Genomic DNA, 27,396 nt, shown 5'->3' with positions numbered 1-27,396 from the left:
GCACATAATATCTACCTCACAGGGATGTTGTACTTAAATGGATCGACCAAAGGATAGTAGATGCTCAGTAAATGCTACTTTCTGTTCCCTCTCTTTTGCCTGAATTGTGTAATATATACATTTCTACAGTTAACTTCTAGAGACATAATGCAATGAAGAAGTACAGGAGAGTGCTGAGATACTTGTTTTGCTACTTAATACAGCCAATTTCCCACCAACCAGGGTGAAAGAGATCATTCATAAGTGTAGTATATTTTTATACAATGTGGCCAAAGAATGAGTACAGACAAAAAAGAATAGTTTAAAAGTGAGGCAAATGTATTTATCCTCTCTCATCCCACCATTATGCCTTCCAGCCAAAAAACTGCAGAGCTTGGCAGATTGTACATATGCAAATATTATGTGAAATACTGGAAAAGGTTAGGAAATGCTAATCATGCTTTACTCTGTTAGTCTGAAATGTGTAAAAGTCAAAAATAAGAATAAAGTACAATATGGGTCTCATCAGAACAAATCAGACAAAGGAGACTGTTAGCCTGCATTTCAGCAGGAATTGTTTTCAAAATAACTTCTAAGGTTGTGGAATGAAATTATCACTAAAATCATCTTTCTGGTTTAAAAAGGATGAACAATTAAAAAAAAAGATCAAACCAGTAATTCTGAACCAAGGTTTCAGGACTTCTAGAGTATTCCCAAGTATTTTAAGGAAAATTCTCAAATGTTAAAAATAAGAATATTTTACTAAATAAAAATTTCGTTTTAAGCAACTTTATTAAACAGATTGTTTTGTTGTAATGGTATGTTACAACAATGCACATTTCTAGGTTGCTATTTGATACCTTTGAAGAAAGTATAAAATACATTAAAAAAATGCTTTGAGTCCAGCAGAAGATCATCATGTACAAGTATACTAGAACTAAAAAAATCATCTGTGACTGATGATATGCTACCTTGAGATTACTAGGAAATATCATCTACTGACATCCTCCTACATAGGAATGAAATATACATATGAACACTGGGAGAAAAGAATTCTTCACAGAGAATAACAGCCTGAAATAATAGGAAAGGAGGAGGAAAAGAAAGGGTCCAGAGGCCTGGTGTACTAATTTGGAGACCAGGTTGTAGGAATGAGCAAGGACCGTATTTTTTTAACCACCCTCAAGTTTCCACAAGTATTATTTGCCTTCCAAACTCCCTGAAATCAGCAGTGGCTCTCCTGCCCAAAGCATATGCAGTAGGAGTCCCATGAAGCTGCTGAGGATGAGGCATGAGAAACCTCTCTTGAATTTCAGTTCAGATACCATCAAATTGTTCAGAATCCAAAAAATCTTCTATGCAATCACATTGAAACAATAAGAAACAAGCATTTTATATTCTTAATAAGGAATGTATATAATCCTTACCAATATGACAGGATTAAGAATCAGCTCCTCATTTATCCTAAGGAAATATCAGAGATGTGCATAAAGACTTATGTACAGTGATATTCATCATACTCATTATACTGAAAAATAGAAAACAATCTAAATGACCAACAGGGGACTGGTTAAATAAATCATAACACATCTATTCATATGTAGGAATACTATGCAATGGTTAAAATAAGGGCCTCAAAAAATTAATGATGCAAAAATATGCTTGTAATATATTAAATTAAAAAGGATACAAAACTATACAGCATGACCCAATTTTGTGCCCCCCCCAACATGTGTGTATGTAACTGGAAAAATATATATCAAATCTTATCAGTAGTTACCTGGGTCATAGGATTTTCTTCTTGTACTGTATTTTCAAAATTATATGCATTTATTATTTATTATTTTTATAATGAGGAAAAAACGCAATCAATATAATTGGAAAAATCCATTATTTCTAGTTAAGTTGCCCTTATGGGTTGCTTTGCTATTCCTCAAGCAACTGAAGGCCTGCTAGTACTAAAGACTGTTCTATTTTCTAGACTAGGGTAGAAATGACCTCTGGTTATATATCTATGTTTTTAAGTTTTAGAGGACCCTTTCAGAAGCTTTTTTTTCCTGTATGGTCCTGTGGTTGTGGCCTCGGAAAATAGATACACTTTAGGCCTGAAACCACCTTATGGTTTTTGGAGTGTACCCCTAAGGGGAATTCTGCTTATGAAACAGGAGTATGTTGAGGTAAGAATAAAGAAATGAAAACACAGTAGCCAAAATTAAATCTGCATTGTGAATAGCAAATATTAGAATCGACACTGCAGAAAACGGAATCCATGCCACAGAGGACAAACTTGAATAAATGAAAAAAAATGAAAGAAAAGATTAAAAAACTATGGAGGACAGACATAGAAATAATCTATGAATAACAGATGTTCCTAAAGAAAAAAAAAAAACAGAGCATTTTAATCAATCAAAAGTATAAGAAAACTTTCCAGTTCTGAAAAAAAAAATACCTGAGACTGGAGACTGAGAAGGTTCAACAGAGATCATCAACACCAAGACATATCCTGGCAAATGTTTTTAAATTTCAAGGATAAAGATATAATCCTACAAGCATACAAGCAGAAAAAAATAGGTTATTTTCAAAGGAACTAAAATCAGAATGACCTCAGATTTTTCCTCTGCAACAATAAAATGCCAGAAGACAATGAAGTAATGACTTACAGAGAGTTGAAAGGGAAAAGTTATGATCTAAGAATTGTATACCTTGTCCTAGTTTTTCATGTACAAAGGTCACAGGAAATTATTCTTAGATCAGCAAAATCTTATAAAATTTCACCATCCTGGTAGTATCTTTTTTCATAAATTGTTCAAAGGTAAGTCCTAGACCATTGAAAGAGAATCAAAATAAGACCTTAAGAACACTGAGGTAGGGAAGAACTGGTGAAGTATACTGACATCAACTTAGTATCTAGAAACAAATGAATAAAATAATTAACCCCACTAAAGGAGAAAGGGTCAATAATGAAGAGTAAATAGTTGATATAAGTATATAAACAATATAAAACTTAGAAAGTTAAAGGTAAGATTTGTAATCTCAAGCTAAATTAATGTAGACTCAAATAAAAGAGGTAGTGGAAGAAGGGAGAAAAAGATTCTCAGTTCTCTCTGTCCTAAAAGGATTATTTAAAAACCACTATTTTTAGTAGTTAGCTAATAAATATAAATTTTGGAATGTTTTAAGAAACCATATGATAACCAAAAATTGTATTTCTTTATTACAGTCCAAATCACTAGAGAAGATAATAACTGGCAAAGACTGTAAAAACTACTTTATGAAAGCATCACATTCAACCCTAAGAACATAAGGTAGGTATAATCACCCCTGTTTTACAGATGAGGAAACCAAGCTCAGCAAAGTCAGTGAATGGCAAGAGCAGGACTCAAACCCAGGTCTTTCTAGCTCTATAATTCTTTCTTCAGTATTTCATAACCTCCTCAAACAAAAACAATCCATATGTCAGAAGAAAAAAAACCACAAAGAAAGAATAAAAAACTTAAGATGATAGAAATCATTTCAAAAGAAATAATGTAAGAAATGTAAAGTTTAAAGTGTCTAATTTAAAGAAAGTGTCTTACTGGAATTTGATGCTATTACAGAATTACTGACATTTTTATGAGGGATGATGTTATGGTGGTTATGTGTTTTTAAAAGTCTTCATCTTTTAAGAAATATAAATGAAATATTTACATCTGAATATATGTATCTAGGATTAGCTTCAAAATAATCCACTGGAGCCGGGGGCGGGGGGGGAGAGAATGTGTGTGTGGGCATGAGGGGAGTACAGATAAAATAAGATTGGCCATAAGTTGACAACCTTGGAGGCTGGGTAAGGGAATATGGTAGTTCATTATACTATTCTCTCTATATTATTCTCTCTTACTATGGTAGTTCACTATACTATTCTCTCTATACTATTCTATACTATGTGTTTGAAATACTTGATAATAAAAACTTTAAGAGTGACAGGTTTTATCTTTTAAAAGGTTAAAAAGCCCATACAATTATTTACTGCTTTAAAGAGAAACTCAAACAAAAGACGTAAGACTAGAAAAGCATAATGAAAAAGAGTTTGTAATATTGAGGCCAAAAATAAAATGTGAGGCAAAAACCTATAGCCAATTAAAAAGATCATCTGATTTGGACTAAAAATGTAATTAGCATTTAATACATATAGCGATAATAATTGCTATCATTTACTGAGCAATTACCACACACCAGGCAAGTGTTAAGTACTATAGATCACCTTTGATGTTTCTAACAACTCTGTGAGGCATTATCACTAATTTACAAATGAGGAAATTAAGCCAAGATGGGTATGTCAATCTTGTTAAGCACTATATCCTAAGCCCCTAGCAAAATGCCTGGCACAAAGTAGGTGCTCAATAAATATTTGTCAAATAAATAAAAAAGTCTAATATTGTGCCTAAGGCTAGTAAACAGGGCCTAAATTCAAACCCAAGTCTGAATCTAACACCCCTGCTCTTAATCACATTTAAATCTTTTTAATAACGATATATCTTAGTAAGAGTAAAAATTTTTTTTCCTTCTGTGTGTGTTTCACTATTTTTCAGATCTTCTACAATTAACATGTTATTTTTTCAAACAAGTCATTAAAAACATTAAATCATAGACTAACCACAAAACACAAAAGATGTTTTGGGGACTATAACATGAAACGAACAAACACAAAACAGGAGGGGAAACTTTAGCACACTAGTATCAGCTAGCATAATAAATGAAATAAGGACAAAGCATTTGAAGCAATTTACATTAGATTAGGTAGATATTGAATTTTATAATGCAAAAAGAATATGGGTCCTTTTCAAGTATCTATGAAAAATTATAAAGAGTATGTCTAAACCATAAAGTAAATCCAAAAGTCTTCAAAGCAGGAATTTTACAGATCATATTTTCTGATTATGATAAAGAAAGTGAATAAAGAAATAAAGCAGTCATTCAGAAATTAATATTCTTATAAAAAACTACTGGCTCAAGGTATTAATAACCACAGCCATCCCTTATGCAATGCTCATTTTGTTCAAAATACAGTGTTAGCCATGTTACATATATTCTCATTTAATCCCAATTAATCATTAATAAACTATGAGGTGTGTTATTATGTATAGCAGAGAAGAAAAAACTGAGTAACTTTTCCAAGATCACAGAGCTATTAGGTTTGCAGATAAGATAACCGAACCGAAGTCTGAATCCAAAGCTCGTACTCCTACACAGAAATGCTGTTAGAATTCATGTATAGACATCTACCTTTGCTCATTTTTCTCTATAAAGCTTTTTAATCAAAAGTAGAGAACCTAGAGTCCTCCATAACACATGTTCTTAAAGTGTCCATTTGTTAACTCTACTATTCTAAGAAGATAATGGTTCATTTTTCTAACACCATGTTCTGAACATCATGTTCAGACATAATATTTAAAATCATAATCTCCTAAAAGCAATCCCTTTGAATATATTCACACTCTCAATAGGGCATTTAAAGAAGGAAGAAACCGTAAAATTAGATAAAACAAAGTAGGGAATATAAGGTAAACATGATTTGCCGTAAATTTATTTCTAAAAAGCAGTGTGACTGTGGAAAAGTCACTATTTTTTGGTACTTATCTGCAATCTGTAAGAGTTAGATGGAACCTTGGCCAGCATGGATTTGAAAGTTTGCCGCAGGACTGTGGGCAAGTCCTTAAGCCTCTCTTGAGTTGTGGTTTCTTCATGCATAAAATATGTGGTTATCTAAGAGCTCTTCCAGCTTGACAATGTTATAATCTTGTGACTTTAATCCTTAAACTTTAAGGATTAAAGTTATTAAAGATTTTCTAGGGTTTTCACCTGAGGAAATTACTGATTCTGTATTTAAGGCTGTTTTTATGTTATTTCTTTTTTTTTTTTTTTAGGAGAGAGAGAGAGAGAGTGTGTGTGTGTGTCTGTGCGCCCGCGCGCGCTTGTGCACGCACGGACACACAAAGGGAGGGAGAGACAGAATCTTAAGCAGGCTCCACGCCTCAGGGCAGAGCCCGAGGATGCGAGGCTCCATCTCACAACCCTGAGATCATGACCTGAGCAGAAATCAAGAGTTGGGCACTTAACTGACTGAGCCACCCAGGCGCCCCTTTATGTTATTTCTAAGCCTAATTCCTTCTTTCTTATCTGCATCCAAAATACAGTTTTATCTATCTCCTTCAGCGGTGCCTTTGTACCCAACTGTAAACAAGGATAATGTCAAAGAATGATTGTATAAATACTGTCACCTGAAAGAGAAGTACTAAGAAAAAGAAAACATCGTTTTTCTGTGAAGAGTAAGGAACCTAAAGCAATTTTATAATTTCCACAATCCAATTTTACTATTTTTTAAGATTTTATTTTTAAGTAATTTCTACATCCAACACAGGGCTCAAACTTACAACCCCGAGATCAAGAGTTGCATGCTCCACTGACTGAGACAGCCAGGTGCTCCCAATTTTACTATTCTTATTTCACTAGTGTTGAAAATTAAGTGTCAACTTGTTTTTTTAAGCTCCTCTATCTACTCCGAAACCTATTCCTGCCTTCCTAATACCTTCAAGTCCCACCTCTTAGTACTCTAATGGAGTTGGTAGTATTTTCCAAACCTGTCTGATGATCAGAATCACCCAAGATTCCTGGTAATGATACACTACCTGGCCTTATCCGAAAATCAATCAGAAGTTCCAGAAGCCCCATGGTATTTCATTTTTTAAACAGCTACTTTAGATGATTCCTGTGATTAGACAAGTCTGGGAAATCACAGTGTAGAGAAAAGATCGTGGGCTTTGGAGTCTGACATATTAAGCTTCAAAACCTGACTATGCCCTTTTTTATAGGTGTGACTTTGGGCAAGTTACTTAACATGAGCTTCAGTTTTCTAATCCACAAGATTTGGACACTAGTTATGTTGGAGGTTGTGGTAAAGCTCATTGTGTCTTGGGTGTTCAGTGTTAGCTTCTCTTTCTTCCTGCTCGCCTTGCCAGAGGAAATGACAAATGACAAATATTTGAGGGGATTCTGATGAGTCTCTTATCCTAATGGGTCCACTTCCATTTTGAGGGCTAAAAATTTGAGTACTAGATAACTCTTTAATGCATTACTTGGGTTGGTTAATTTAAGAGTCTAAGGAACAAGTCTAATGATTTCTTCTGGTTTCCAGAGGCTTACTGAAGCCCTCCTACCTAAAACAGATACACCATGATAATGGGCTTCAAAGCTCAAGCTTTTGTTATGTGACTATGGCAAAATGACCTGAATCTCTGTTTCCTCACTGATAAAACAAGTGGTGCTTGAAAGTCTGCTGAACTGAACCCAGTATATGTTACTGATAATGTAATGGTTAACAATCACTTAAAATTATATAGTCTTATAAAGACCCTTATGAACAAAAAGAAGACAGCAATAATAGCCTGCAAGTAGTAAACTGAGACAGAATGGGATTTGCTCAAATACACAATAAATCAGAGCTTAACATCCAAGCAAAATTCCTATTTGTGTAGTATCAACTGTATCTTAACACAAAGTGTTTTAGACAAGTTTGGAGTTGAATTTACTTAGAAAAAAACAATCCAAACTACTCGCTCATTAAAAAAATATGTGTATACATATTTAAAAATTACCAAAGGTATAAACACAACCTGGCAGCAAGGTTTATTTCTGAAAAAATAATCAAAGATAAAAGTTCCTAATTATAGCTCCATGATTAATTCTAGCTGTACATGTATTAAGCATAAACACTATTAATAAGTGCATTTTACTAAAAAATTGTTGGCATTGTTCAGATAAACTATAAAATAACTAAAAGAAGCTTAAGAAATTTTTAAAAAACTAAAAATCTGGGAATGTTCATTCAAGACAGGAGGTTACCCTCAATTCTTAAATATAAACGATAAAAAAAAACCAAACCTTGAATCTTATTTAAAGTAATTTAAAGAACCATAGCTTTTCTCTCAATTTATTCAAATTATTCTTTATGCAACTAATTTTTAAATTTAATTCCTGCCCTTTGCTTGTTATGTTAATTTCCAAAAATATAATATTTTTACTATTTTGAATGAGATTTTTTTCCATTACCATTTTTTAAAGATTTTATTTATTTATTTGACAGAGAGAGAGAGAGAGCATGAGCAGGAGGAAGGGCAGAGGGAGAAGCAGACTCCCTGCTGAGCAGGGATCCTGATGCAATGCTCGATCCTGGGACTCTGGGATCATGACCCAAGCCGAAGGCAGACACTTAACCAACTGAGCCACCCAGGTACCCCTACCCTTTTTTTTTTTTTTTAAGATTTTATTCATTTATTTGAGACAGAGAGAATGAGAGACAGAGAGCATGAGAGGGAGGAGGGTCAGAGGGAGAAGCAGACTCCCTGCCGAGCAGGGAGCCCGATGCGGGACTCGATCCCGGGACTCCAGGATCATGACCTGAGCCAAAGGCAGTCGCTTAACCGACTGAGCCACCCAGGCGCCCACCCCTACCCTTTTTAACTAGGAAAGCTATTCATTGATTTCTGAATATGTATTTTGTATAATACCACCTTATGAGACTATCATTAGTTTTTATTTATTTTTTTTTAAAGATTTTATTTATTTATTTGAGAGAGAGAGAATGAGAGAGAACACATGAGAGGGGATAGGGTCAGAGGGCAAAGCAGACACCCTGCCAAGCAGGGAGCCCGATGCGGGACTCGATCCAGGGACTCCAGGATCATGACCTGAGCTGAAGGCAGTCGCTCAACCAACTGAGCCACCCAGGCGCCCGAGACTATCATTAGTTTTTAAAGAACCTTTTTAGTGGCTTCCTTAGATTATCTAAGTAGAGGGGCGCCTGGGTGGCTCAGTTATTAAGCGTCTGCCTTCGGCTCGGGTCATGGTCCCAGGGTCCTGGGATCGAGCCCCGCATCAGGCTCCCTGCTTAGCAGGAAGCCTGCTTCTCCCTCTCCCACTCCCCCTGCTTGTGTTCCCTCTCTTGCTGTGTCTCTTCTCTGTCAAATAAAATCTTAAAAAAAAAAAAAAAATTATCCAAGTAGATAATTATATCATCTATGAACAGTAATTTTTTACTATTCTTTTGAGTACTCTGATTTTCTTGTCTAATTGCATTAGCAAACTCTTTCTAAGTATAAAATAGAGGTGAAAACAGCAGGCATAGTTTTAATGAGATTGACTTAAAATATGTACCCATCAGGCATGATGCTGGCTATTGGTCTGAGACTGTTTTTTAATAACATTAAAGACACACCCTTTTATTCCTGTTTTACTAAGTTTTTAATTGAAATAGACATTGAATTTTATCTAGTGCTGACTTTTTTTTAACTTTTAAATTAATGATTAGATTCACAGGAAGTTGGAAAAATAAAAGAGTGGTCCTATATACCTTTAACCCAGTGGTTACATCTTACATAACTTCCTGTCAAAACCAGGAAATTTATACCAGTACAAAGCCCAGACCTTATTCAGATTTCACTAGTTTTACAGGTTCTTGTGTGTGTTCTAAGCAACTTATCACATTGTAGGTTCCTGTATCTACCACCACTATAAAGATACTGAACAGTTAGTTCATCAACACCAGGATCTTGTGTGCTGACCCCTTTATAACCACGCCCACCTCCCTCCTGCCCCTTTCTAACCCTTGCAACCACTGATCTTGTCTCCATTTCTACAATTTTGTCATTTCAAGAATGTTATGTTAATGGAATCATACAGTATTTAAAGTTATTCACGGAATATAAATTCATCCTTGAGAGTCATCCAAATTGCTCCATGTATCAATAATCCATTCCTTTTAGTTGCTGAGTAGCATTCTAGTGTGGAGGTATCACAGCTTGTTTAACCATTCACCCACTGAATGACATTTGGTTTCTAAGTTTTGGATATTACAAATAGAATGCTATGAAAATTTGTGTACAGACTTCTGTGTGGACATTCGTTTTCATTTCTCTGGGATCAATGTCCAGGAGTATGACTGTTGGGTCATACAATAAGTTGATGTTTAGTTTTTAAAGAAACAGCCAAACTATTTTCCAGAAAGGCTTTATCATTTTACACTTCCACTAGCAATGCATGAGAGATCCAGTTTGTCCACATCCTCACCAAAATTCAATATTGCCACTATTTTTTATTTTGGCTGTTCTAATAGGTGTGTACTGATAGCTCATCATGATTTTAATTCCCTGATAGCTAACCATGTTGACATCTTTTCATATGCTTATTGACTATCCATATATCCTCTTCAGTGAAATGCTGTTCTTCTCTTTTGTCAGATTTCTAAATGGATTGTTGAGCTTAAGTTACTGTTAAGTTTAGAGAGTTCTTTATATATTTTATTTTATTTTTAAAGATTTTATTTATTTATTTGAGACAGAGAGAATGAGAGACAGAGAGCACGAGAGGGAAGAGGGTCAGAGGGAGAAGCAGACCCCCCGCTGAGCAGGGAGCCCCATATGGGACTCGATCCCGGGACTCCAGGATCATGACCTGAGCCGAAGGCAGTCACTTAACCAACTGAGCCACCCAGGCGCCCGAGAGTTCTTTATATATTTTAGATACAAGCCCTCTCAGATACAAGTTTGCAAATATTTCTACCCAATCTGTAACTTGTCTTTTCATTGACTTAACAGGGTTGTTTTCATAGAGCAAATGTTTTGAATTTTAATAAAGTCTAATTTTTTTCCTTTTATGGATTGTTTGGTGTCTGGTCTAAGAATTCATTTAGCCCAAAGTCCTGAAAAGTTTCTTCTAGGTCTAAATTCTAAAAGTTTTATATTTTACATTTAAATCCATGCTACATTTTTTTCTGTTTGCGTTTTTTTCTTTTTTGTGTCTTTTTATCAGACTTTTTTTTTCTATTTTCTATTTTAAATCCAGTATAGTTAATATGGTGTTATATTAGTTTCAGGTGTACAATACAGTGATTCAACAATTCTATACATTACTCATTGGTCATCAAGGTAAGTATACTCTTAATTCCCCCATGATACATTTTGAATTAGTTTTTGTGTAAGGTGTGATGTTGAGGTGCACTATAATTAATGATTATAGTTATATTTATATATATTATATAGTTATATATATATATATATATAATGATTACAGTAAAATAGTTTTACCCATGGATGTGTAACTGCTCCAAGCACCACTGTTGAAAAGGCCATCTATCCTTTTTCCATTGAACTGCTTTTGCATCTTTGATAAAAATCAACTGGCTGTACTTGTATGGGTCTATTTCTGCATTCTATATTGAACTCACGACCCTCAGATCAAGACCTGAGCTGAGATCAAGAGTCGGACACCCAACCTGACTAAGCTACCCAGGTGCCCCTGTGTTTATCCTTTTACCAATACCACAGAATTTTGATTGAAGTGTCAATTTTGATTACTGAAGCTTAAAATTGGGTTGATCCTTCCACTTTATTTTTATCTTGTATTAGATATTTTAGTTCCTTTACCTTTTGAATTTCCAGGACTAGGCTGAATAGCAGTGGTGAGAATGGACATCCTTGTCTTTTACTTGATATTAAAGGAAAAGCATTCAGTCTTTCACCATTAAGTATGATGTTATCTGTGGGGTTTTTTTGTGTATTCTTTATCAAACTAAGTTCCCTTTTATTCGTAGTTTGATGAGTTATTATGAATGTTTAATTCAGTTTAATGCATTTTCTGCACTATTAACATGATGTGATTTTTCTTCCTTTTTAATATGGTGGGCTATACTGAATGATTTCTGAATACCAAACCAGTTTTACATCCTTGGAATAAAATCCATTTGATCACAGTGTATAGCTCTTTTCATATATTGCTTGATTTCTTTTGCTAATATTTTGTTGAGGATACTATGTTTATGTTCTTGAGGGATACTGGTCTATAGCTTTCTTTTCTGTCCTGTCTTTAGGTCTTGGTTTCAGGGTAATACTGGCCTCATAAAGTGAGTTATGAAGTGTTTCCTCTTCTATTTTCTGGAAAAGACTATATAATTCATATTATTCCTTTATTCTTGATATTCTAGATGATTCTTTTATTTTTTTAAATTTTTTTATTTATTTTTTTTAAAGATTTTATTTATTTATTTGAGACAGAGAGAATGAGAGAGACAGAGAGCACATGAGAGGGGGGAGGGTCAGAGGGAGAAGCAGACACCCCGCCAAGCAGGGAGCCCGATGCGGGACTCGATCCAGGGACTCCAGGATCATGACCTGAGCCGAAGGCAGTCACTTAACCAACTGAGCCACCCAGGAGCCCCTAGATCGTTCTTTTAAAAGCACTCAGTCGTTAAGCGTCTGCCTTCAGCTCAGGTCATGATTCCAGGGTCCTGGGATCGAGCCTTGCATTGGGCTCCCTGCTCAGCAGGAAGCCTGCTTCTCCCTCTCCCACTCCCCCTGCTTGTGTTTCCTCTCTCACTGTGTCTCTCTCTGTCAAATAAATAAATAATATCTTTAAAAAAAAAAAAAGTAAAATTTCCTTTCTGCTTGAAACTACCTGTAGTTCTTTCAGGGTCTGTTATAGACAAATTCTCTTAGCTTTCCTTCATCTGAGACTGTTTTGAGTGCACCTTCATTCCAGAAGGATATTTTCACTGGGTATAGAATTCTGGGTTGACAGTTCTTTTCTTTCAGCATTTGAAAACTGGTGCCATTTTCTTCTGGCTTCCATGGTTTCTAATGTGGTATGTGCTGTCATTTGAATGTTCCCTTATATGTAATAGTTCATTTCTCATTATCTGCTTTCAAGATTCTTTGCTTTACTTTTAGTTTGATTACAAATTTTTAAAAATTGTGGTAAAATACACACAACATAAAATTTACCATCTTAAACACTTTTTAGTGTATAGTTCAGTGTGTTAAATATATTTACACTGTTGTGCAACCAATCTCCAAAACATTTTCATCTTGCAAAATTGAAACTCCATACCCATTAAACAAGTTCTCATTTCCAAAGGTTTGATTTTGATGTGTCTGGGCATGGATTACTTTGGGTTTATCTTGTTTGGGGTTCAGTCAGTTTCATGAATCTGTAGATTTTGTCTTTTGCCAAACTGAGCAAGTTTAGGCCATTATTTCTTCAGGTCCACTCTTTTTCTTCACTTTCTGGGACTATGGTGACATGGATGTTAAATCTCTTGTTAATATTCCCCAGGCTCCTAGGCTTTTTTTTTTTTTTTTGTCAGTTTTTTTCCTCTGTTGTTCCAATTAGGTAACTGGATCAATCTTCAAAATTACTCTTTCCCGTTACCCCCCCTCTTCTATAAAGCCCATATAGTAAGTTTATTTTAGTTACTGTATCTTTCAGTTCTAAAGTTTCCATATTCTACTTTATATCTTTTGAGACAATTTTTTTTTTCATTTGTTTCGAATGTGTTTGTGATTGCTCATGGAAGCATTTTTATGATGGCTGCTTTAAAATCCTTGTCAGATAATTCTAACACCTGAAGCATCTTGGTGTTGGTAGCTGTTGACTTTTTTCTCATTCATGTTGTCATTTTCTTGGTTCCTAGTACAGTGACCTTCAATTGTATAATGGAAATTTTGGAAAGAAGACTGAATCCTATTTTTTTTTTAATGTTTTATTTATTTATTCATGAGAGTCAGAGAGAGAGAGAGAGAGAGAGAGGCAGAGGCAGAGGGAGAAGCAGGCTCCCCACCTAGCAGGGAGCCCAATGCGGGACTCGATCCCAGGACCCCGGGATCATGACCTGAGCCGAAGGCAGACGCTTAACCATCTGAGCCACCCAGGCGCCCAAGACTGAATCCTATTTAATCATTTTTTAGCTGGCAGTCTACTAGGTGAGAATTAGTGTAAGGGCAGGGTGACTGTGTATGTTCATCTTCCTGCTGGGCCCCACTGACACCACCCTGGCTAAAGTGGTGCAGTGACTCTTGCTTTTTTGAATAGGAGTGGGATGGAAGTTAGTTCCATTCCTGGTACCAGTGAAAGTGGGGAACCAACCTGCACCATTGCATTTCCTCTGAGTAGGGGTACAAGCTCATCTACCTGATGGATCACACTGCCAATAGGGAGAAAGAAAGCAGGGGGCTGACTTGCACTGCTTTGTTGCTGTAAGGTAGAGTGGAAAGTTCAGCTTCCTTAAGGGCCCAACTAACAGGGGAGGGAAAAAGGGGAAGTGGAGTGCCAACCAGCCCTGCCATCCACCATTTTGTTCTGCCTTGTAGATGCCAGATGAGGGGCAGGGAGGCTCAGCTGCCCACTGGGCCCCAATGACATCAGGAAAGAAGGGAAGCAGAATTGACTAGTCCACCTCCAACCATCTTATTCTGCCTTGTTGATTTTAGGTGAAGGTATAAGCTCAGCTCCTCATTGACACAGGGCAAGGGGAGGCTTAGTGGGGACTACCCTAGCCTCACAGCACCTTGTTAAGTTTCACTGCTTCCAGATTGGGATGGAGGCTCAACTGGCTCCTGGACCCCACTGACACTACCTTAGTGAGAGCATCACCTCCTTCTGCAGGTGGTGGCACAGGGGCGGGGGGGGGGGGGCGTGGGGCAGTGAGGGAAGATCAGATCCTGCTCACCCTGCCAAAACCACCCAGCAGGGGGAATCAAAGTGCTATCTGCTTTTGCTAGGCAGGGAATGGGGAGATCAGGTCCTTGATCTGCACAGCCAACATCATCGAGTGGAGGAATTCAAGCACTGCCACTTGCTTCTTTGGTGTAGGGTGGGATTTTTCTGGGGTGTTTGGCTACAGTAGGGTGAGTACTGTCAAAAAGATTTACTATTGTTAGGCTACCCTTTCCTCATTCACTTGGCTAGAGAGAACAGGCTTTTCTTGGAGTCCCTTTTGTCTGTGTCTATTGGTGGTTCAGGTTGGAGGCTTTTACAGGACCTGTCCAAGATATATGGGAGGCAATAAAAAAACCCAAGGAACTCACTATTTGTGTCATTCTTTGAGTCCCAAAGTCTGTAGGCAGTCTCCCTCCTTGTTTCCACCTTTCAGAGTGTTCCTGTACTTGTTTGATGTGTTATGTCTAAGGTGTTTTAGTTGTAAAAGAGGACCTAGGAGGAATAGGGCTTCTCCAACTTGGCAGAACCAGAAGTCTCCTCCAAGTGATTAATTTTTATGTTGAAAAAAACATTTCTTTGTTTTGTGTATGTGTGTTTTAAAAGGAACTTTATTGGGTGTCAGGGGTAATAATATTTACTTTCTAATATTCCACATTATGCTTAAAAGTGCACTATGGAAAACTGCTATAACATTATAGATCATAATTTTCTTCTAAAGTTCCAATTATATTTGTTTGGAACATTCCTGGCTAATTCAGCTTGCTTCAGGTTATTTAACTGCCTGTCCACCTCAGTACTTTTAAATTATAACATTCCAAAGGAAATAATCCTATTTCATTCATCATCACCTAGTAATATACTTCACACTCAGAAGAGCTAGGGGGAAAAGTTCACTTTAAAACTCATTTACAGGGGTGCCTGGGTGGCTCAGTCGGTTAAGCGTCTGCCTTCAGCTCAGGTCATGATCCCAGGGTCTTGGGATGGAGCCCCATGTCAGGCTCCCTGCTCAGCAGAGAGCCTGCTTCTCCCTCTCCTCCTCCCCCCTCCCTGTGCTCTCTCTTTCTTGCACTCTCTCATGTTCTCTCTCCCACTCTCCCTTAAATAAATAAATAAAATCTTAAAAAAAAAACCCACATTTATGAGCTCTTTTTAATAATCCAAAGGAAATCCTTTAAAAAAAAAAAAAAAAGGCAAGCAGGCTCCACACCCAATGTGGGGCCTGAACTTGTGACCTTGAGATCAAGAGTCACATGTTCCACTGACTAAGCCAGCCATGTGCCCCAGGAAATCTTATTTTTAATTTGTCTGTGACATTTCTCTCTTTAAGTAACCCCCCTTACTGCTTATACCAATAGCCAGCAGGAACTTGAAGGAAAGGAGGCAAACAGGCTTTGTTTTGCATTTTCCTACTTCTTTAAATGAAACACCTGTATATCTCAGTTAACCTAAGTGAGTATTTAATTTTTGAGTCTAGACATGTGGTTTTGATTGACCTTCAATTATTTCCTGTACTCTTGCTTTAAATAAGAAACTACAGAATAGTATAACAACACTGAGGAGACTGTAATGAAAAATATCACTGCTTCAATTTTTGCTTTCTTGCTATAATTTTCTATAATTAACATTAACTCTTTGTTGTATTCCTCTAGAAACTCTGCTCTGGCTGGGAAAAGGGGTGGTCCAGGTGATGAGGTAACATAAGGTATCTCCATAGAACATAGGACTCTATTGACCCAGTTGGAAAAATCAGTGTTCTAGGAAAGGCTTTGAATTTATCACATATAAAAATGAAAAAAAAATCTTTTGAAAGCACAGATTGAAACTAAGTTTTCTGAAGAACTATGTACAGACAGTCCCTGACTTATGATGGTTTGACTTATAATTTTTCGACTTGACAATGGTGCAGAAATGATTATTTAATTTCATTCAGTAGAAACCACTTTGAATTTTTATCTTTTCCTGGGCTAGCAATATGTGGTAAGACACTCTCTCATGATGCTGGGCAGTGGCAAGGAATGGCAGCTCCCAATCAGCCATGTGATCACAAGGATAAACAACCAATACACTTAAAGCCATTCTGTTTTTCACTTTCAGTACAGTATTCAATAAATTACATGAGATAACCAATACTTTGTTATAAAATAGACTTTGTGTTAGATGATTTTGCCCAACTCTAGGCTAATATAAGTGCTGAGCATGTTAGAGGTAAGCTAGGCTAAGCTGTGACATTAATATGATAGGTGTATTAAATGCATTTCCAACTTATGACGGAACATAATCCTATTTAAGTCAAGGAAGATCTGTATACAATATAACATAGACAAGGATCTTCTATTAACAGCATTAATGCAAAAACTCCACTTAAGTCTCCAAATCAGTAAAAAATAAGCACAAGAATTAATTACGTATACAAGTAGACAATAAGCACACAAAAAGATCCTTAATATCCTTAGTTATAAGGGAAATGCAAATCAAAACCACAATGAGATACCACTTCTTACACACTACAAAGGCTATAATGAAAAAGACAATAACAAGTGTTGATGAGGATATGGAGAAACTGGAACCCTCATACACTGCTGGTGGGAATGTAAAATGGTTTAAGCAAGTTGGAAAACAATCTGTCGGTAATTCAAAATATTAAACATAGACTTACCATATGACACAGCAATTCCACGCCTAGGTGTATACCCAAGAAAATAAAAAACGTATGTTCACATAAAAACTTGATACAAAATGTTCATAGCAGCATTATTCACCATAGCAAAAAAGTGGAAACAACCCCAATGTCCATGAACCGACAAATGGATAAACAAAATGTGGTATATCCATACAGAATATTACCCAGCCATCAAAATGAAGCATTGATACATGCTATAACATGGATGAACTTTGAAAACATTATTAAATGAATGATGTCAGACACAAAGGTCACATATGATATGATTCCATTAATATGAAATGTCCAGAATAGGCAAATATAGAAAGTAGATTATTGGTTGCCAGGTGCTGGGGGAAAGAAGGAAAAGGGACTGACTGCTAATGAGTATGGGATTTATTTTGGGGGTGATGAAATGTTCTGGAATTAGATAGTGGTGATGGTTGCAGAACCTTGTGAATATACTAAAACCCACTGAACTGTATACTTTACAAGAGTGAATTTTGTGGTAAGTCATATCTCAATTTTTAAAAAAAGATTAATTAGGGCTATTTAACCTAACAGGTGGTTAAAAAAAAAAAGGAAAAAAACCCCACCAAGGATCATGTAAACTTTCTTTAAATTTCCTTTTCTTATACTATAGCAAGATAAATGGTAACTTTTTCAGGTTGAGTAAGATCCTGAAACACTTTGAGGGAGTGTCAAATAGATTTTTCTGAAGAGATGCAAATATAAAGAGGTAATGATTTAATTAGCAGCAATTCAAAAACAGAGCACAGTTACCCAAGCACACACCTAGGGACTTCTATATAAAGAGCTGTTAACTAATATCTGGACATCACCCCCCTTTTCCAAATACTGTAGTTTTTGTTTCAAATATTCATTTGTAAGACAACTGTTTAGAAATCCCAAAACATTTTCTCATACAATGTCACAAATGCTGTTTTTCAGGCTAGCTCACAAAAGCCTATTTAACCCACAATGTATTTGGAGAGTTGAGTCAATTTCACTTTTCTAACTCTACCTATACATTCCCATAAAAATATATTCTCATACAAACCACTGAGAACCTTTTTCCCCTGTAGATTTCATCTAGAATGAGTCACCCACATGCTGTTCTCAACTCAAGCATGGCAGTCTAGCGGAAAGTCAATGGAATTTGCAATCTGAGACTTGGGTTTGAATCCTGCCTCCTCTACTAACTAGTGGTGCAACCATGAACAACTTACTTAACCTTTCTAGGCTTCAGTTTCCTCATCTGTAAGCTGAGAAGAATTATGTCTACCTCATTCAAGTTGATATAGACGGTATCTAGTCAGAGAGGGCATTCAGTAAATGTTAATCTACAAGATGTATCAATCCACTTTTCCAGTATTAATTAGCACAGTATAATTAACAAAATGCAACATTTTTTGATAGCTATTTTCCCCAGTGCTTGGTGTTATCACTTGAATGAGAAATGTCACTGTAAAACTAGCAAAACTATAGAAAGTGCAGAGTGGTGATCTGAAGGGCACATACCATGTAGTAGGGTTTATAAAAATCTTCAGGGTAGGTGAGGAACAAGACAAAGCTGATTAAACATAATTTGAAAAAGCATAGCAAGTATTTTTTCATTTAGAAAAAGCTTTAGCCTATTAATTTCAAAATACAAATAATAGAAGGCAGAGCTGAAAAACACTGGTATAGAAAAAAAAGTCCAATTTGTACTAATCCTATAATCTTTAGAACTGTGCTGTTCAATGCGGTAGCCAATAGCTACAGGTGACTATTTAAATTTAAAATAATTAAAATTAAATTTAAAATTCAGTTCCTCAGCCACACTAGTCACATTTCAAGTGCTCCATAGCCACATGTAGCTAGTGGCTACTGAATGAAGCCAATCTAGAAGTTATGGTTTTTTTTTTTTTAAGTGAATCTTTCCTGTTATTTTGTATTGTGTTCAGGCTCCTAAATGTAAAAAACTGAAATAGCATTCTGGGTAACTGGGGTTTTTAGTATAGGTTCTACAAGATTTCTGGAGAGAAGTTTTCTCCCAAAACACTGTATGTGAGATGCACCTCAATCTATTATGTCAAAATTATCTTTTGCTTCAGGCTATCATTTGACATCTGCTTCTAACACATATCAAATGACTGAATCAAGTTTCCTATAACAAGCTTTGTGGACCACAGGATTAGAGGCAAGGTCACAGAAATCTAGATGACCAGGTCAAGTTTGAAGATGAGATCATTATTATACAGAAGATTATAAAAATCAATTTACATGGTAGATTAAACATAACTAGTTTTTAAGGTATGTAAGATACCATGGGTATATTAGTTAAGGTTGGGAAATCTGATTTAAGTTATGCTACTGCTGTAATTCTATTTATGTTAATAGAGGAAAAGAATGACAGGAGGTATAAAAGAGCTTTTGGATTTACACACAAATATAGTGTAGCTAATAGTCAGGAAACTAGCACTATTTCATGGGGGAAAAAATCCCACCAAAAAACTCCAAAAGACAATGTGTAGACCTGACTCCAGGTGGGGCAGTAGGCTAGCTTTCTGTCTTGTAGCCACCTGTTCTTCAGATTATTCACATTCCTTTCTAGTTGACACCTTCCAGAAAGGAAGGTAAATATGCTGAGTAGGTAATGCCAGTTATTGAGCCATTTGGTCACTGTTATGTTGAAGCATAAAAAACTGCTTATTAGTAGGTAATATGTCCAAATACCCCTGACCCCAGAGGTATGTGTATACGATGGGCAGAGATCACAAAAAGGGTGAGGATGCTATTTTGCATTATTTGGTAAGCTGCAAATGTAAACTGTTTTTTAAGATGGAGTAACAAGGTTCCCAAGTTAAAAATGACTGCATCAAAGTATCACTAACCCTAGCTGTTTTCTAGTAACTGCAAGTTAGAAGCAATTAATTTAAAAAGGAGAACGGGAGAGATAGATTGATGGCAGCATAAAGTTGCCAAATGTTAAAAAGAGAGTTTGTAAGAATTATGAATTTGAGATGTAAGTTAAAGAGCAAGTCAATGCAGGGTCCACTTAATAGGGGCAATTAGCTTGATATTAAGGTAGAATATGACCACTAATTTTCAGAATATGGGATAAAAAAGTTTAAGTTATCTTAAACTTTCATTTAAATTATATTTAAATGTTTAGTCCATTATAAGATGGAAAATCATACAATTTAAAAGATTTCAATTCAAAATGAAACAAAAACTCCTGATAAAGAAAAAAGCTTTGATACAGTCAATTAAGCATAACAGCTCAATTGCAGGCAATACTGGATCATGTTACTATAGTTATCAGACTGTTCAAACTGTTCTGCACAGCACTTGTGTCCTTTGAGACTTCAATAGAAGGTTCATGAAAAAAGGGTTCTGACATCAAGTCTCAAATGCTGTGGGCTATATCCTTTTCGCCGATTCATCATGTACAATATCTTCTTAAAAGTTCTAAGAAGTTATGAGGTAAAGACATTGGTCAAATACTGTTTAACTCTATAATTCCCAAATTTATTCGATTATGTCACACTCCTTTGTTTTGTTTGTCTTTGCACAGCAGAGATTGTTGCTGGGGCATAGATACACCTTTAACATTTCCAGAGATTTCTCAGTTAAAAATACAGTATATCCTATTTCAAATTCTTTAAGTACAAATACCCATAAAAGACCAAATCCAAAGGATTCTATTTCTACATAGGAAAACCCAGTTACTCGTGGCATATTCAAATAACCAAAACAAATGTGTTTAGAGTAATGGGGAGGGAGGTGTGCCATACTAAGTTCTGTCCCTAAAAGTGAAATTAATAGAACTGATCCTAAAATATAAAAAGGTGTGCACATTTTGTTTTGGTATGTTTTAGAAAGTAAGTTAAAGTTCTACTTATTAACACTATATATTGACTTTATCCATTTCTTCAAGGACATACTTCCTTCAAGAAGTTGACATCCAGGATACACCAGGTTTCATCAATCATAAGACACTATCATGTGTAAAATACACTATCTTATATATCACTAAGAGGAAAAAAAACACTGCTAAACAATCACATGCCATGGATTGTGAGATGCCTTCCAAACTGACCAATGTTGAAATGTGAACACAACTTTCCTTTCTTCCTTCTTCCACACATATTCTTCAAATGTTCTTTATCTGTTTTCCCCCTTTAAAGATGATATTGAAGAGGGGAATAATACAAAAAGGGACAAGATTCAAGAGATCTGCATTCACCTTACCCTTACAATTATATTCAGATATAATAATGGCTCTGTTTAAACAGATCAAACAAATAATTTTTAATTGTTCTGCTTGATTCTGAAAAAATTACTCCAGAGGAAAAACACAGAACTTCCTCAGACAATTCTGTTAGAGGACTCATTATATTATTTATTAAACACTGAAACCATGCAGTGAACCACATACTTTACATATAGTATCATTTCACTTAATTCTCACCACAACCCTACGAGGTAGATATTATTTCATCCTTATTTTACAGATTAGAATGTTGAAGCATAGAGACACTAAACAACTTGCATAAGATTACTAAGTTATTAAGTGGCAGAGCCAGGACTCAAACCCAGGTCTTTATGGCTCCAAAGCTTATGTTCTTTAACACTTGCCATACATCAGAATTATCTCAAAAAGTACCTTCTAAATTTTAAGGAGATAAGTAAAACTGGAATATTTAATTGCTAGTAACTAATGTGTTTGCTTAAAATAGGCCAAGTGTATAAAATAATAGTTATGTCTTATATAGATACATTTTATCCTGAATCTGCTTCAGAAAATGCATATATTTGTGTTTTTTTAACTCTACACATTTTATAACAATTATTTACAGCTGTTTTATCTTTGTTTTTATGTTACTTGGTATTAAATTGATAAACTGGAATATATGAGATCTGCTAATTGTTCCAGATTAATGATATAGGAAACTATATCAAATCTGAAGTGGGGTAGTGGAAGACATTTAATGCCAAGTATAAAAATGCAGTTGGTTGTTTTTATTTTCTATTATGTGAATTGGGGAATTGCATGTATAATATATAGATTTGCACAATTACATTCCAATGCTTTAAAACTTGTTATCCACCAAAACACATAAACAACCGAGCTCTACCACACTCATGCATTATCAAGAGACCACCAAGATGTCACTGTTGTACACTGTAATCTGAACCACTGGGTCTAAAGCATCCAGTCTGCACTGGGAAACTGGTGCCCTTGACATCACCGAACATTCACAGCCTGGTATATCACATGTCCCTGAGTATGGGACTCTAGAGCAAATCTTGTAAATGATCACAATGGTATGAATGTTGTAGTGTGTGATAAATTTTTAAAATATCTTTACAACAATTCTGAAATTCAGACTTCTGATAAATGATCTGCTATATTTTTGATCTATAATTTACTGATTATCACATCCTTGGTCAAGAGTGCACATCCCAATTATGCCACTCTCCTTAAATAAAAATAGAATATACTCATTGTGATTTCCAGAAACATACTAAAGAAAAGGCAAGTCTGCCTATACTTGTTTCTTTAAGTTTACCCCTTTATTTTAAAATTTAAATGTACCAAAGAATTTCACATTTTGGACCAACCCAATTAGTACAGGGAGAGCTGCCAAAATAAAGCAAACTTTCCTGAATTTTAGTTTAACAAAAACTGACATCTTATATCATAATCACTGAAAACAATGAAGTGTTCAGTAATGTGTCACAGTTACTATTGACAGTTGACATGTAACAATACCTGTCCTCTCCTCAGATCTTCACTTGGGGGAAAGAAAAAAACCTGAAAGGTGGTAGAAATGAAACAGGAAAAGGAAGAAACTTAATAAAACATTTTTTCAAAATCAATGATCATACTTTAATAGAATGTTTTTCCCTACAGATAAAAATAAGAAACCTAATATCAATATAGTAGAAATAGTACAGAATCCAGTACAATCTTTGAAAATAAAAATGGATGCATATCCACTGAAGATGGTTTCCAACACAAGGGTCTCATTTTTTATAAAGAAAATATATAGTTAATATTTTTAATGCATTATGGGTACTTGCTATTTAAAAGAATTCAAGGTGGCTATTTTTATACAGCACATTTCTATAAATTAAAAATAATCTTAATTTTAAGGTTAAATTAATTTAAATTGTTCTTATTTACATTTACTATCATTTATCCTTTATTGAAAACTGAGAAAAAAGTGTCATTTTAGGTCAGGCTTATGATCCAGTAAATGTTATCCCTGACAGCAGTGGCAAGAAATTTACAGAATAGTCACAATTCCTTGATAACTGTCTCCTAAACAGTCAGATACTCAAAAACAATTAGCATCTTTAAATAACTCATTAAAGAGTTATGAATTCACCTGGACTATTTAGGACGCTATTTTGTTTTTAATTTTGTACTAACCTTGACTGCTTACATAGTACTTCCTTTATTATCCAAATTTGCTTCTTTAAACATTTGGCCTAGTTCTAGCCTATCATGTTCTGACCCATGTTTGAGTTAACCACAAGGGTTTTTTTGTTTTGAGCACCATGAGACCCATGTGAGGTCTTAAAGCAGGAAGGCTATGTAAAGGAATGAAGAAACTGCCTGTACTTTTGGTGAGGTACTCAGGTCTTTTAAGATTGCTCATATTTCAATGTAAGATTAAAATGATAAGAACAGAAATAACATTGATAATCACCCTATTCCTGACCATCATAATTCATTCAGTGGACATCTATTGGGTCCATAATATATATGTGCCAGGCACTGTGTTAAGTGCTGAGAATACAGAGGAAAAAAAAGGCTCTGCTTTCAAGATTTCACAATCTACTAGGAATGAGACCACAAATGTAAATTCCTATAGAGACCAATTCTGAAACCTTTTAGCCTGGAGAGAAAAAATTTGATGTATTTACTCAAGTAAATGTCTTTCAAAAAAAATGATTTTACTCTGGTAAAATATAATTACTTTCTGATAAGGACTTACTGGGGAGGAGATGGCATAATAGCAGGCATAAAAATAAGTCCAATATTAGACTTCTGAATGAAAATTCTCAACCTTCTCCTTACTGGCTTCAATTTCCAAAATTGTATCAGCAGTAATTTACTTGAAACAGATGAACCACCAAAGGCAACAAAATATCTAAAGGCAATTTAAAAAGATCTTTTTAAAATTAATCCAGGCAACACTAGCTCTGTGTGACATATCTTATGCCAAAATATCAAGAAAATTCTTTGAAAATGGCAAGTTGTGGAATCCTATCTGCCAGGTTCTGGAAACCATGACAGTAACTGAAATAACTAGGCTTTAACAAGTGTGACCGCTTATAATACCGTAACTGTTTCTGAAAAATACATGACCTCTAACTACTGGCTTATTTATTTATACCCTGAATTTTTCCACAAAGGATTTGAAACAGCTACCCTAATATAAAGCGAAGCACATGAATTATACCCACCCGGCTTTGAATTGTGGCTCTGCCATTTACTATTTATAATCTTTGTGCCCTTAACTTCGGAGATTCAGTTTCTTAATCTGTAATAATGAGGATCACAATCCTACTCTGTTGGGTCATAGGAAGGATAAAATGAAAGAGCATGTACCACAGTATCTGGCATATAGTAAGTGCTAAATAAATATCAGTTTTGTGCCTTCCCTATCCAAATGTATGCTATGTAGAAAAAGGATAAGGTGGAATTTTAAATGATTTTTTAACACACTGATATGTGCCAAGCAGAAATGTGGACTGATTATGAGTTGCAAATGTTACCGTTTGCATGTAACAATCAGGCTCAAAGCAAATTCAGTTTCTTTTCATAAGGTCAGCACTTTGAGAACATATTTTATAAACCTTTTAGCTATATTATTTAATGCAAATAAAATCTGAAGAAAAAGATGAATGAAAAGAGCCCATTTGCATACTAATTTTCACACTATCCATTCAAAAGATGATTAAACAGTCTAAATTCAATTTTCTTATAAAACATCTATAGTATTAATCAGGCTAACATAATTTTAAATGTAATTCTGTCTAGTCTTAAAAACGTGATTCCCTTTTAAAAATATTTAGAAAACATCTATCAATATCTTTTCTATTGAAGAGCAGCGTTTAGTTTAGATTTTTAAAATATGATCCAAGTCACAAAATACTAAGTACCAGCCGTAAGCACTATTACAACTCTGCTCACGTTAAGGAGAGCAAGTAAACATTTTATACAGCAGTAGAGGTGACTAGGAAAAAACTGAAAAGCTATTTGAACTGATCCCCCTCCCCCTCCATTATACCCGGGAATGCAAGTGTCCCGCATCTCAGATCAAACCGAGCCTCGGTCTTACTGACGTAACCAGTAACCCTATCCACCTCTCACACTGCGGAGGCCGGCAGGGCAGCGGCTGCCGCCAAGTACACCACTCATCAGAGCCTGCCCCATTCCACCCCCGCGTTTCAGTCATGCTTTCCAGAAATGGGGTCACTCACTAACTATTACACACACGCAGCCTATCATCCTGTAATCCCCCAAAGTCCGCTGCGGGGATAGAAGACAGCAAAAAGTCAAGAAGGGAGAATCACAGACATGCCACCATCAGGAATTGATTTTCCACTCCGGAGAGGAGCGCTGATGCCCTGGAATGGGTCTTGTCTGGATTATTTTCGCAGACCCCGAGTTGGTTCTGGGACAGGGGCGGCTGCAAAAGCTCGATGCTGTGCCGTGTCCGGGGAAATTGTTTTGCCGTCTTTGGGTACATTGTTTTGGTTTTTGGCACTCGGTTAGGTGTCTCTGGGATGGTCACCGAATAGATCCTGGGGGAAGAAAACCTGAAAGCCCTTTAGGGCGGCTACTGATGGCCTTGAATATCACCCTCTCACCTCCATGGACAGGAAACTCAAGTTAAAGCTCCTACGGACTGGGTCCTCGAGCTCAGCGACCTAAGAAATGGGGGAGGGGGGAGGACCTCAAGCTTCCACTTTCTCCCTTGCACCGGCAGAAACCGCTGCGGCAGACAAACTGTGGGGAGGCAAAAACCCTTGGCTGTCCTGCACCCCCTACCCGAAACCCCCACAGGTCGCCAGTCCTGCCTTGGGCCGTTCCAGCCCCCAGGCGCCCGACTCACAGCACCAACTCCCTCCCCTGGCCAGACTCGAGAGTCCCCGCTTCCCAGTGAACCCAATCCATACCCCTCCCTTACACCCCAAAGTCGCCAGGGTCCAGGGAAGCCCCCAACCAGGCAGGGCCAAACTTCCCAACTCCTCTCCGGCCCCCGCTCAGCTTCCCGCTCCCCCCACGCAAAGTTGATTAAAATCGGCTTCTTGCAAAGCCCCAGCGCCCACTCCAAACCCCACGCGCCACCACACCACAGCCCCCCGAGCGAGGGAGGGGAGGTGAGGGTGCGGGTGGAACAGAAGGGCAAACAGACCAACCCCAACTACCCAAACCGGAATCCCAGACAGAGGGGAGATGCGAGCAGCAGAGGAAGGGGCCAAGTGGCCAGCCCCAGGGAGGGGAGCTGGCCCGCGGGGGCGAGGGGAGGGGCGCGCCGGCCCCCGGCCGCCCGGCTTCACTCACCTCAGCGCTGTCGGACGGGCTCTCCACAGCCATCTTCTGCCACGGGTCCGCCAGCTGCGCCAGCGGCATCTTCCCCCCCGGCCCGCCGCCTTCACCGCCTCCTCCCTCCCCGCCCGCCCCACGGCCGGCCCCGCTCTGTCGCCGCCCGAGCCCCACGACAGCAGCAGCGGCGGCGGCAGCAGCAGCACCAGCGCCGGCTGCCCGGGAGAGGGCTCGGCGCCGACACCGACCCTCGAACGTCGCGCGCCTGGCTGGAGATGTCCGCGCGCGGAGCGAGAGCCTCGCGCCGCTGCCGGGCACCCGGTCTCGCCCCTTTCTTCCTCTCCTCCTTCCGCCGCCGGGACTACAGCTCCGCCCCCCCCGCCGGTTCCCGCGCCCGCTCCCAGTAGAACAGCGGCGGCCGCGCGCTCCCCCACTTCCGCTCACAACATGGCGCCTAAGCGATACCTGTCTCTCAGAGCGAGGCTCTGCCGCCGCCGCCACCGCCGCGCGCACCCGGGGGCGGGGCTTGGGAAGACACGCCCCCGGCCGCCGGGCTTCGCTCCTCCCTCCTTCCTCGCCCCAGCCTCAGCTTCTGGGCCTCGCCTACTTTCAGGAAGGGCGAGCCCGAGAGATCTGGGGGCGTCGGCGGGCGGCTGGCGGTGGGGGAAAGAAGAGGGGA

General features: G+C 37.4%; 1 protein-coding gene across 8 annotated transcripts in view; it reads right to left on the bottom strand.

Annotated features, from left to right (window-relative positions):
- RPS6KA3 (ribosomal protein S6 kinase A3) overlaps window positions 1-27,073 on the bottom strand; it is a 116,750-nt gene extending 89,677 nt beyond the window's left edge. For 2 of the 8 annotated variants that reach the window (XM_031037245.2, XM_031037247.2), the window contains exons 1-2: window positions 26,736-26,819; window positions 22,926-22,967 (exon numbers count right to left, since the gene is read on the bottom strand). In XM_031037245.2, the coding sequence (XP_030893105.1) occupies window positions 22,926-22,967; window positions 26,736-26,804 (111 nt within the window). In that variant the 5' untranslated portion in view covers window positions 26,805-26,819. Of the gene's footprint in view, window positions 1-1,406; window positions 1,508-2,428; window positions 2,523-22,925; window positions 22,968-26,735 lie in introns of those variants that run through there. The other 6 variants (XM_081809056.1, XM_081809058.1, XM_081809057.1 and 3 more) reach the window with 6 other exon arrangements.
- Window positions 27,074-27,396: the final 323 nt, after the last annotated feature.

The sequence above is a fragment of the Leptonychotes weddellii genome, chromosome X (assembly GCF_054177405.1).
Source record: "Leptonychotes weddellii isolate Sample4059 chromosome X, ASM5417740v2, whole genome shotgun sequence".
In the NCBI taxonomy this organism is placed as follows: Eukaryota; Metazoa; Chordata; class Mammalia; order Carnivora; family Phocidae; genus Leptonychotes; species Leptonychotes weddellii.
This window is presented reverse-complemented; position numbering and strand designations above follow the sequence as displayed.